This window comes from Meles meles, chromosome 2 (genome assembly GCF_922984935.1).
Source record: "Meles meles chromosome 2, mMelMel3.1 paternal haplotype, whole genome shotgun sequence".
NCBI lineage: Eukaryota > Metazoa > Chordata > Mammalia > Carnivora > Mustelidae > Meles > Meles meles.
In genome coordinates this window covers 124,143,900-124,156,309 of record NC_060067.1, presented here as the reverse complement: position 1 = coordinate 124,156,309, position 12,410 = coordinate 124,143,900, and the positions used below count along the sequence as shown (strand labels likewise).

General features: G+C 34.9%; 1 protein-coding gene across 1 annotated transcript in view; it reads left to right on the top strand.

Moving 5' to 3' along the window:
* Positions 1–12,410, top strand: part of CDS1 (CDP-diacylglycerol synthase 1) — a 64,644-nt gene that overhangs the window by 42,043 nt on the left and 10,191 nt on the right. Inside the window, exons 6-10 of the mRNA XM_045995102.1 lie at positions 4,442–4,500; positions 6,286–6,368; positions 7,879–7,966; positions 10,748–10,816; positions 11,478–11,630. Of these exons, the coding sequence (XP_045851058.1) occupies positions 4,442–4,500; positions 6,286–6,368; positions 7,879–7,966; positions 10,748–10,816; positions 11,478–11,630 (452 nt within the window). The remainder of the gene's footprint in view (positions 1–4,441; positions 4,501–6,285; positions 6,369–7,878; positions 7,967–10,747; positions 10,817–11,477; positions 11,631–12,410) is intronic.

Below are 12,410 nucleotides of genomic sequence, written 5' to 3'. Positions count from 1 at the left end.
AACACGACTATCTTTTCCCCCATTTTATGGTCTTGCCTGTTTTGTCATACATTAATTGGCTGTATAATCATGGGTTTATTTATGGGGTCTCTATTCTGTTTCCTTGATCTATTTGTCTTGTTTTTGTGTCTGCACCATACTGTTTTGATTACTACAGTTTTGTAGTATATCTTGAAACCCAGGAGTGTGATATCTCTAGCTTTTTCTTTTTTTTTTTTTTTTTTTTTTTTTTTTACCGTCTCAAGATTGCTTTGGGTATTTGGGATCTTTTGAGGTTCCATACAGATTATTTGTTCTAATTCTAATTCATGGAATAATTCTATGTTCTAATTCTATTAATTCTAATTAATGCTGTTTGTATTTTGATAGGTATTGCATTGAATCTGTAGATTGTTTTGGGTAATATGGACATTTTAGCAATATTATTATGACCCATGAACATGGAATTTCTTTCCATTTGTTTGTGTCATCTTCAATTAATTTTCATTAATGTTTTATAGTTTTCAGAGTCCAGGTCTTTCACCTTTTTGATTAAGTATTTGGTTAAGTGTTACTCTTTCTGGTACAATTGTAAATGATGTTGGTTTCTTAATTTCTCTTTGTGCTACCTCATTATTAGTACACTACTAGTAGTACACCACTGATTTCTAGGTATTAATTTTATATGCTGTAACTTTATTGAATTCATTTATTACATCTAGTAGTTTTTTGGTGGAGTTTTTAGGATTTTCTGTATATCATGTTCTCATCAATTTAACTTTTACCAATATGGATGCCTTTTATTTCTTTTTCTTGTCTGATTGCTATGGCTTGGACTTCCAGTACTGTGTTGAGTAAAAGTGAGGAGAGTAGGTATCCTGTCTTATTCTTAATCTTAAGTTCTCAGGTTTTCATCATTGAATATGCTATTATCTATGGGTTTCGTGTGTGTGTATGAGAATGTATGTGTATATATACATACTCTAACTTCACTTTTTTGAGAGATTTTTAAAAAATCATTAATGGATATAGGATTTTGTCAAATGCTTTGCAACTATTGAGATGATCATGATTTTTATACTTCATTTTGCTGGTGGTGGTATATCACATTTGTTGATTTGTGGACATTGAACCATGCTTGCATTTCCAGAATAAATCCCACTTGATCCTGGTGAATAATCTTTTTAGGGTATTTTGTATGTGATTTGCTAATATTTTGATGAGGATTTTTGCATCTATGTTCAGGAATATTGACCTGTAGTTTCTGTTTTTGTTTTTTTTTTTGTGGTATCTTTGGTTTTAGTATCAGGGTAATGCTGGCTTTGTAGAATATATTTGGAAGCTTTCCTTCTATTTTTTTGGAATTGTTTGAGGAGAGTAAGTATTAATTATCTATGAATGTTTGGTAGAATTGACCTGTGAATCTGTCTAGTCCAGGGCTTTAGTTTTTTGGTGATTTGTAATTAGTGATTTAGTTTCTTTACTTGTAATCAGTTTTTTCAGATTTCCTATTTCTTCCTGATTTAGTTTTAGAAGATTGTATGTTTTTAGAAATTTATCCATTTCTTCTAGATTGTTCAGTTTATCAGCTTATAATTTTTCACCATAATCTCTTATGATCCTTTATATTTCTGTGGTTTTAGTTATTACTACTGTCTTATTTCTGATTTTATTTGGGTTTTTTCTCTTTTCTTGAAAAAGATAATAGTCTTGACTAAGGTTTATCAATTTTGTTTATCTTTTCAAAGAACCGGCTCTTGGTGTTGTTGATTTTTTTTTCTACTGTGTTTTTTTGTTTCTGTGTCATTTATTTCTGCTCTGATCTTTATTTTTTCCTTTTTTTCTCTACTGACCTTGGGCTTTGCTTGTTCTTTTTCTATTTCCTTGAGGTGTAAGGTTAGGTTGTTAATTTGAGCTCTTCTTTCTTGAGGGAGGCCTAAAGCACTATATTTTCTTCTTAAACTGCTTTCACTGTGTTCCAGAGGATTTTAGATCATTATGTTTTCATTTTCATTTATCTCAATGTGTTTTTTTTAATTTGTTCTTTAATTTCTTTTGGTCCTTAGTTGTTAGAATCATATTGTTTAGCCTCCATGTTTTTGTATTGTTTCCTTTTTTTCCCCTCATGATTTACTTCTAGTTTCATACCATTGTGATTGGAAAAGATACATGGTATGATACCAGTCTTCTTAAATTTATTGAGGCTTGTTTCATGGTCTAATATGTGATCTCTTCTGGAGAGTGTTCCATGTGCACTTAAATGTGTATTCTGTTGTTTTCATTTTTTTATTATTTATTTATTTTTAAAAGTTTATTTATTTATAATCTCTACACCTAATGTGGGGGCTTGAATTTACAACCCTGTGATCAAGAGTCACATGCTCTACCAACTGAGCCTGTCAGGCACCTCTCTTCTGCTGTTTTTAGATGGAATTTCTGTATGTATCCATTATATCCATCTGGTCCCATGTGTCATTTAAAGACACTGAATCTTTTGTTGATTTTTCTTCCTGGATGATCTATCCATTGATGTAAGTGGTATGTTAAAGTCCTCTAATATTATTGTTTACCATCAGTTTCTCTATGCCCATTAATATTTGCTTTCTGCATTTAGGTGCTCCAGTGTTGGGTGTATAGTTGTTTACAGTTATTATATCTTCTTGTTATATTGACCCTTTTATCATTATGTAAAGCCCTTCTTTGTCTCTCCTTACAGTCTTTATTTTAAAGTCTGCTTTGTCTGCTATAAGTATTGCTACCCTGCTCCCCCCAACCCCCGCTTCCATTTCCATGGTAAATGCACTGTCATCACTTTGCTTTCAGTCAGTGTCTTTAGATCTGAGGTGAGTCTCTTGTAAACAGCACATAGGTGGGTCTTGTTTCTTTATCCATTTTGCCGTTTTATGTCTTTCGATTGGAGCATTTAGGCCATTTACATTTAAAATAATTATTGATAGATATTACTATTTTGTTATTTGTTTCCTGGTTGTTTTTTTGTAGTGTTTCTCTGTTCCTTCCTCTCTTGCTCTTTTTTTTGTGTGTATGTGATTGATGCGTTTCTATAATCTTATGTTTGGTGTTCTCTCTTTTTATTTTTTATCTATTATAGGTTTTAGGTTTGTGGTTACTATGAGATTCATATATAACGTCCTAAGTAAATAGCAGTCTATGTTAATTAAATGGTCATTTAAGATCTAATACATTCTTATTTAAAAAAAAAAAAGAAAAAAATACCTTTTCTTTTTCCTCCTCCCCTTTATCTATTCCTGCCTCCATGTTTTATGTATATGTGATCATATTTTACTTTTTTTAAAAGGTTTTATTTAATTGAGAGAGAGTGTGTGTGTGTGTGCATGAGAGAGCACAAATGGAGGGGGAGGGGCAGAGGGAAAAGCAGACACCCCCCCACCCCCGCCCACCACTGAGCAGGGAGCCCAACACATGCCTTGATCCCAAGACTCTGAAATCGTGACCTGAACAGAAGGCAGACACTTAACCAACTGAGCCACCCAGGCACCCCTACATTCTTTTTTTTTTCTTTTTTAAAGATATATTTATTTATTAGAGAGGGTATGAGCAGGGGGAGGGACAATGGGAGAAGGAGAAAGAGAATCTTAGGCTCCACACCCAGCATGGACCCTGGTGTGGACTTGAGATCATGACCTGAGCCAAAATCAAGAGTCCAAGGCTTAACTGACTGAGCCACCCAAGTGCCCCATGTCTTTTATTCATAATTTTCTTACGTCTACTTATAGCCATTTCTTTTCTACTTAAAGAAGTCCCTTTGGGGTGCCTGGGTAGTTCAGTTGGTTAAGCCACTGCCTTCGGCTCAGGTCATGATCCCCTGGAGTCCCAGGATCAAGTCCCACATCAGGCTCCCTGCTCGGCAGGGAGTCTGCCTCTCCAGCTGACCTCTCTCCTCTCATGCTCTCTCTCTCTCTCAAATAAATAAATAAAATCTTAAAAAAAAAAAGTTCCTTCAAATTTAAATGATTACCTTGCCAGATAGAGTATTCTTGGCTGTAGGTTTTTTCCCTTTCAGTACTTCGATTATGGCATGCCACTCCATTCTGGCTTGCAAAGTTCCTGCTGAAAAATCAGCTCATAGTCTTATAGATTTTCCCTTGTAGATTTTCCCTCTTATCAAATAACTTTCATTCAACTGAAATTCAGGATCTGTTTTTCTGTGTCCATATATTTGCAAGGGACTAATTCACATAATTAATGCAGGGGATGTTTATTGAATTTATTCCACAGAATATATTAGGTATTTTGGAGAACACAAGGTTATTTCACTCAAAAACTTAAATTTAGAATGCTTTTTATGAGTAGGAGAGGTGGCCTTTGAGTAAATGCTAAAGTATACCTCGAAGTGGTAGAGAAAATCGGTTTATTTGAGCTCATGAATCTTATATTTTATAACAGATTGTACAACAAGCACATGTTTTTTGTCCTTAAACAGGTTTCTGCATGTTTGTGCTGAGCTTGGTGAAGAAACATTATCGTCTGCAGTTTTATATGGTCTGTATTAACCATAAGTACATGTAATAAAAATGTGCTTGCCTTTATTTTTTTTTTCTATAGTGAGAAGATCTAATCTGCTAGTTGATGCTTTGCCTAAATATGAGGGGTATTTCAATTTTGGATGACTGTTACATACAAAAGGTTTAAGTTGTACAATTTTTGAAGATTTAAAAATTTTAACTGGTTTCAAAGTATCTATGATACTTTTCTGTGGACAGTAACTATCTTTATTTGTCCTTAGTTGAGCATAAGGAGAACAGAACATATATTTTCCTGGTAGCTGTGGTTAGTCACACAGTTAATTGCATAATTCTTTTTGCCCTAAGGTCTTTTATGTCATTTATCATTGAACTGTGCTTAGTATTTTATGAAATTTATCACTGTGTATGATGAATTTTTCTTATTTTCTTAAAAGGCAGCTAATTATAAGAATGTAAAATGAAAAATATAGTATTTAGATCTGTGAATCCATGTATTAATAAGGCTTGTTTTGGATTTGTATATATTTCCTATTCTTTATGCTTTGTTTTTTCTATATTGAGACATTCTGCTGAGCATCATCACTGGGAAACTGTAGTATTTCTTAAATTTCTAATTTTGGGGAATCTTGAGGAGAGTCAAATTATCCATGAAAATCTAGAAACTATCAAGACGAGTTAGAAATAATAGAATCTCCTATAAAAACATAAATTTTATTGGAAAAAATCATTTATGCATTTTTTAAAAGATTATTTATTTATTTATTTGGCAGAGAGAGATCACAAGTTGGTAGAGAGGCAGGCAGAGAGAGAGAGAGAGAGAGAGGGAAGCAGGCTCCCCGCCGAGCAGAGAACCCGATACGGGACTCGATCCCAGGACCCTGAGATCATGACCTGAGCCGAAGGCAGCGGCTTAACCCGCTGAGCCACGCAGGCGCCCCATTTATGCATTTTGAAGCAACCAAAATGAAAGAGAATTGGTTCTTCTATGCAGATAAAAATAAAACAAATATAAAACCTCATTTATTATTTGCCAAAATGAGAAATGGGTTTATTATGAATAAATCCAAATCTTAACAATTTTGAACATTTTTATAAATTCCAGTCAAAATTATGAGACAAATATAGAAACGTTAAGGTTTTTTTTTCCCATTCACATTCTACTCATACAAGTGATACTAAAAAAATTACTAAAGTGGCATCTCTCAGGCTAGATGGACTTGATGAAACACACAGGTTTGAAATTCTGAAATTGAATACTGTCATTGAATGGTACTGTAAAGACCAGCTTTCAAGTATAGAATGCTGGTGTTTAAGGGTAACTGGTCCCTGCTGGTTTGAATTATCTGAAGACAGAAATGACTCTCTATGGGAAAAGTTACCATAATGAACTCTGAAAAAAGAATAGCTTTTAGCATTGTTAATGCAGAATGCAGCCAGAGCAAAATGGTCCTCTCTAAATGCTGTAAGAACAGCCGAAATTTCTCATTATCATTTTAATCTAACGATTCAAGATTATTATATATTTTGTATATGTTTTTAAATTCAGTAATGTTTCCCAGTATTGTTAGCATTCCATTTTTGTTTAAATTAAGATTACTTTGTTAAATGTCTTCATGGTTTTAAGATTCCAGTAGATGCTCAAATGACTATAATTTACTAACAGCGTTTATTTTGTATGTCCCTATCTTACCAACTTTGACCAAAAGTCATGCTAGAAATTTGTGTTTCAAAATGGCTCTTGCTCCAGGGCTGCACTGATCAGCTGTGCTCACTAATTGTTGTGTTGTTGGGCTATTAACAGTTCGCATGGACTCATGTCACTCTACTGATAACAGTTACTCAGTCACATCTTGTCATCCAAAATCTGTTTGAAGGCATGATATGGTAAGGGGACAGCATTATGCTGCTTTGTATTTATGTTCTAGCCTTTTTAAAGCTCTTTCAGTTGGCCAGTGTCTTATAGATTTCTACTAAAATGTACTCTTTGTTGTTGCTCTTTCACTAAAATATCTTACTGAGTTTTGCTTACTCTTTGACAACTGAAGACACTTTGTTAACAACTTAAAAACCCTTCTTTTTTGGCTTCCAAATAAAATGCAGGAAGTCTTCATAAAAGCTCCAAAAATTAATTACATTTTCAGGTGTTACTACATCTTATGTGCCTTTTTACAAAGCATACATAGACTTTAAAAAGAGTTTATTATTTTTGTGGAATGCAAAAGAACATGAAAGTTGGCTTGTGAGCAAACACTGTGCTGAATGAAAGTTGGGTGGGTTCTACTCTGCCTTTATACAGGAGTGTCCAGATTTTAGATGGAATTACTTGCTGTCTTGCAGTGACTTGAGTATTCAGAAAGCATTTTTTATTAGTTTAAAATTATAAAAATTATTAGTTATAAACAGAGTGGAGAAAAATGATTTAAGAAATCTGACCATAACTCTGAAAAACAACCAGAGGGTTATGAAGGGGTGGCAGGGGGGTGGGGGGGGTGGGAGGTTGAGGAACCAGGTGGTGGGTAATAGGGAGGGCACGTACTGCATGGAGCACTGGGTGTGATGCCAAAACAATGAACACTGTTATGCTGTAAATAAACAAATAAAAATAAATATTAAAAAAAAAAAAGAAATCTGACCATATTATCCCCACATTCTTTTTAAACCCATTAGTTAAAATCTTTCATAGTCAATAGGTCTTTGTCAGGATAAAATCCTTCACAGCTTTGTGTTTTGTTCTTGGTGTTTTTTTTTTAATACCAAGGGTTGTGTGTGTGTGTGTGTGTGTGTGTGTGTGTGTGTGTGTGTGTAAAATGATCAGAATCATTTTGAGATTGTTTTCCATATACAGACTTTTAATTGATAGGGGGCAGTTACTGAAATTAGTAGGTTCTATAAAGTTAGCAGGGTTCAATGTAACTATAGGCTAAGGTAGAATTAAAATTGATAGTTCTTCCCGAGAAAGAATTTGTATTAAGTGCTTGTTATAAATTTATGAGATTATATTGTGTCTAAACAAATGACTCCTTTCCATTTGAAGGACTGTTTATTTTAATTCTTTGTGCTATTATAACTTGTTCCTCATAAAACTGAAATTTGAAAGTCCATAGCTATAGAAATGGATTGCTTAATATTAAAATTAAATTGATTATTTAATATTTTCCTTAGCAATATTCTCCTGATATGTTGGTTTATTTATAGATTTTTCTCTGCTGAATTGCATTAAGCTGATCTGGGCAAATTTACTTGATATATATCATTTCTACTAATGTTCTGGCAAATGTTCTGGATGAGGCTGCAGTATAATCCAAAGGGTTATTGCATTGGTTCTTTATGAGTCATAACCTGTATAAATGTTTGCCACTTAATCATGTGGACTTTTTTTCTGATTTTCTTTAAGGTTCCTTGTTCCAATATCAAGTGTTATTTGCAATGACATAACTGCTTACCTTTTTGGATTTTTTTTTGGGAGGACTCCATTAATTAAGGTAATGGAACAACATCTTGAGCAAGCCATTACCATAACCTTAAGATGAGCCACTGGAGAAAATTTCCAACGATTTGGTGCTGTTGTACATTTTTATTTGTGAGGTGCTTTGATTTTCCCATAGCTGTATTTAACAGCCACAGTATAGGGGCAGTGAGCCATATTTCCCAATGATTCCATCTGGATACTTTGTGAGGTAGTCTCTAAGATGCTCAATAAGGATCTGTCTCCATCAATTATCCTTCATCTTGTGAAGGCTCATTTCATCTTTCGGCTGGTTTCTTTCCATTAGCTACAGTGCAAGTCTTTCTTCTTCCATTCCATTGTAGCAACCCTACAAACAAGTCTTTCCTAGACTCTGCTCCTTTAGCAATTTTTTTGAAAGGGTACACTTAACCATCTTCACATACTCATGTCTATCTGTAAAGCTTTTACATCCAAACTCATTTCAAAAAAACCCCTGGGGCCCTACAATAAAATACTGGTAATGCAAGTAATAAATAAATGTTAAGATAAGGGAAAGAAAAATATACATGAGCAGACCATGTGGTTTTGCCTTTGATTTGGTTCTACTTACAGTCAGTGGAGGCAAAGAAGGAAATGAATTAAGTTATACAGTTCTCATTTTGGAGAAGAAACAAACCAATTCCTCATGGAAAAATCATAGAACTAATTACTTTTAAACAAACTTTTCATATTGGGGCTTTAGATAGGACTCACTCCATTCATGTATTGGGCAGAATCTTTAAAAATATTCCCACAAATATGTGAATTGGCTCTTTTGATGTTACTACATGAAGGCAGTTTGCAGGGATTGAGACAGTTGTGCAGATACAAAACCTGTTTGATCAGAATGATACAAGAGAGGCTTAAGTGTTCCCAGAGGAAAGCATGGACTGCTTATCGTTCAAGAAACTCTTCCATAAATTCTTCCCCACGTAGGAGTCTAGCATGCAACATCGGGCTGAGCTATAGGGATACAGGCAAGCAAGCTGTGTATATATATATATATATATTTAAACATTTCTAAAGTTGCTTCAGCATAAGAGTATGTGATTAAATATTCAAGGCTTCTATATCAGATGAGAAGTTTTTGGCCTAGGAAGTCTTCAAAGAGGTTGTTATGGATGTAGAAGAATGTTACTGTCTGAATTTAAACATAGATTTCTAGTGCATTTAGGGCTGGATTAGTTGTAGAATATACCCATATGTAATTAAACAAGTTAACCTCTAAATCAGTTTGATATAGATCCATTTAATTTGATGTTATCTTTATTTTTTTTTTTTGAAGATTTATTTATTTGAGAGAAAGAAAACACAAGTTAGGGGGAGAGGCAGAATGAAGGGGGAGAGAGAATCCCCAAGCGGACTCCCCTGCTGAACACAGAGCCTGACACAGGGCTCAGTCCCAGGACCCTGAGATCATGACCCCAGCTGAAATCAAGAGCCAGATGCCCAACTGACTGAGCCTCCCAGGTTCCTGATTAAGTTATCTCTGAAATAATCACCAGTCACTTTTGAATTTGAGTCAGCTCCTACTTCATGACAGGAATACTGAATTATCCTAGGAAATGGTGTGTATCACTCTCGTCTCTGTGGCAGAATTGTTATCATATTTATCAGGTCATGGTCTCGGGGTCCTGGGATCGAGCCCCGCGTCGGGCTCTCTGCTCCGCGGGGAGCCTGCCTCCTTCTCTCTCTCTGCCTGCCTCTCTGTCTAGTTGTGATTTCTCTCTGTCAAATAAATAAAATATTAAAAAAAAAAAAAAAAAAAAAAAGAAACTGTTTCTATCAACGTTTTTGGCTTTGGCCTTTCATGAACATCATAAAGACAAGAGGTCTATGAAGAGATCATGTAGTTTAGCCTGTCACCTGTTGCTGTCTGCATAACTTCTGTTTGATATTTATTTGGCTTCTGTCCTCACCATTCCACTGAAAGGGTCATCACAGAGGTCATCAGTGATCTTCTGATGACCAGATCCCTGTGTATCAGTCCTTATCTTATAGGATAAGGCAGTTAGTGCTGTCCACTCCCAAATCTTTTCCTCCTGCCCCTGCATCACTGATTTCCAAACTTTCCTCCAGATTTCTCTGCCTGAATGCCCCATTGACTGAGAAACAATAGCCGGAATCTGAAACAGTATCTATTCTTAGAAGCACAACATGTTCCTTTCTTCATGGAGACAGACATAGATTGTGACCAAAGGGAGAAGGATATGTGAATACTTGTGGAGCAAATACTGTATCTGGAGTGTTTTGCCATTTCAGAAAGAGGTCTGTCGTATGCATGGCATTTGGGGGAATATACAAAAATCTGATGTGCTGCATTGTCCATGTTTTGTGATATTCTATTTTTTTTGTCAGTAGTAGGTCAATACAGATTGTATGTACTTGGAATGAGTACATCTCATCCTTATTGGAAGAACAATGCTATTGTGGGGATTTATATAATCCTTAAAGTCATGGGATGATGATTTTAATCTAGAGTTTATAGTTCTTTGAGAAAGAAAGAAGTAAGTTGAGGTTATACAGAGGTTATACAGAAACAGACATATATTCACAGTATTTGAGGGTCTAATATGTTTAGATATTACTAGAGAAATTTGCACAAATAAATCAGGATCATGGAGTGAAGGAAAAAGGGTTGCAGAGCCATTCCAATAAGAGAAAAGTAAGGAGAGATGTATAAGGTATTGTGGGAATTCACTGAAGAGAGTTTGCCTGTGTATTTGTGTGTTGTGTGAGTGCAGTAACTCTTTTCAATTTATTTGACCTTTTTTAGTTGTCGCCTAAAAAGACTTGGGAAGGATTTATTGGCGGTTTCTTTTCCACAGTCGTGTTTGGATTCATTGTGAGTTTTGCTGGGATTTTTATTTACATTTTGAAAAATGATGGCAAGTTTTACTAATCTATTCTAAACCTTAAAAAACGGAACCACAAAATGTTAATAATGTATTTATTAAAACCCACTAAGCAGAACCAATTTTATACCCCAGTAGCTCTGATCATGGCCTCATATCAGAATTACCTGGGGATCTTTTATAAAGTCTGTGTCCGAACCCTATCCCAAGTTGTGTTTTGGTTGTTTCTAACAGTTGTTCTGCCTTCAGGGGGACCCAGTTACTGGGACAAGTAGTGGCCTTGAGTAAAGCAGAGAATGCAAATGATATTGAAGAATCTGCCTCCTTAATGCATTCCAGCTAGTTCACTTAGTGGGTACTGCCATGAGCCCAACTCGTAGGAAAAGTTTGTTAAAAATAATTGACATTTACTTTTAGATATGCATAACAGATATTGTTAATGTTTCAAAAATTAGTGTACAGTTACAGAGGATTTAGGTTTTTATTAAAAGAGGTCTTGTGAGAATCGAAGGTTATAATAAAATGGCTGGATAAAAGATAAGTATACAAAAAGTGTTAAGTTTAAGTTTTTTATAGAATATATATATAAGCATATATATAATTATTATTATTTTCATTCACTGTTTGATGGACTCTTGCTTTGTTATTCAGGCTGCCTACATGTTATCCAAATACCAGTACTTTGTCTGCCCTGTGGAATACCGAAGTGATGTTAACTCCTTTGTTACAGAATGTGAACCCTCTGAACTTTTCCAGCTTCAGAGTTATTCACTTCCTCCCTTTCTAAAGGCAGTGTTGAGACAGGTAAGATAAATATAGTTAAGGATCTTGTATCCCAAAGATTAAGGTTCATTTAAAAGTAGCACTAAACTTCTGTCACCTTGTGATTTCCCTTTCGTGAACATAAAATGAATATTACTATCACAAACCAGCTGTCTGTTCGGCATTTACTTACCTAGTGGTTGGAATGATTATTGATGGTAATTTATCTTGTATTTGTTTTGGAAACATTTTTCAGCATTCCTTAGATTTCTGCAAATCAAACGGGTTACAATGAGCTTCAGTTGTAACTGGTAGGAATGGACTCAATTTAAAGCTTAATTAAAAAGGAATCAACAGCTCAAAGATTCCTTGACTTTTAGGGGACCTTTAATAGTACAGCAAACTGCTGCTTCTAAAAAATCAGTTTCCCTTTGAAAAGCATACTGTTGCCATTTGAAGGTAATGTTTGAGGTCTCTCACTGAAGGATGTTGACATGCTGTCCATTAGAACTCTGCTGATCTTTGTCATCAAGACTGGTGGGTGGTTGGTTAAAGTAAGGAATCAAATAGTTGCGTGTGTGTGCTGTGTACCTGTGTGTATCTGAAATATTTTTAACTAAAGTCCATAATTTTTGAGGAGCAGGTTAACCAACAAATTATTTCTTTCCTCGAGTATGCAATACATTGAATCTAAGAATTTTTTTCAGTGTCCAAGCCATCTGTTATCTGCTATAAAACTTTTTGATACTACCAGTCTTTGACTGGGACAAGGCCTTTGCCTTGAGAACAGGTCCAGAAATTGGTGTTCTGAATGATCTTTCT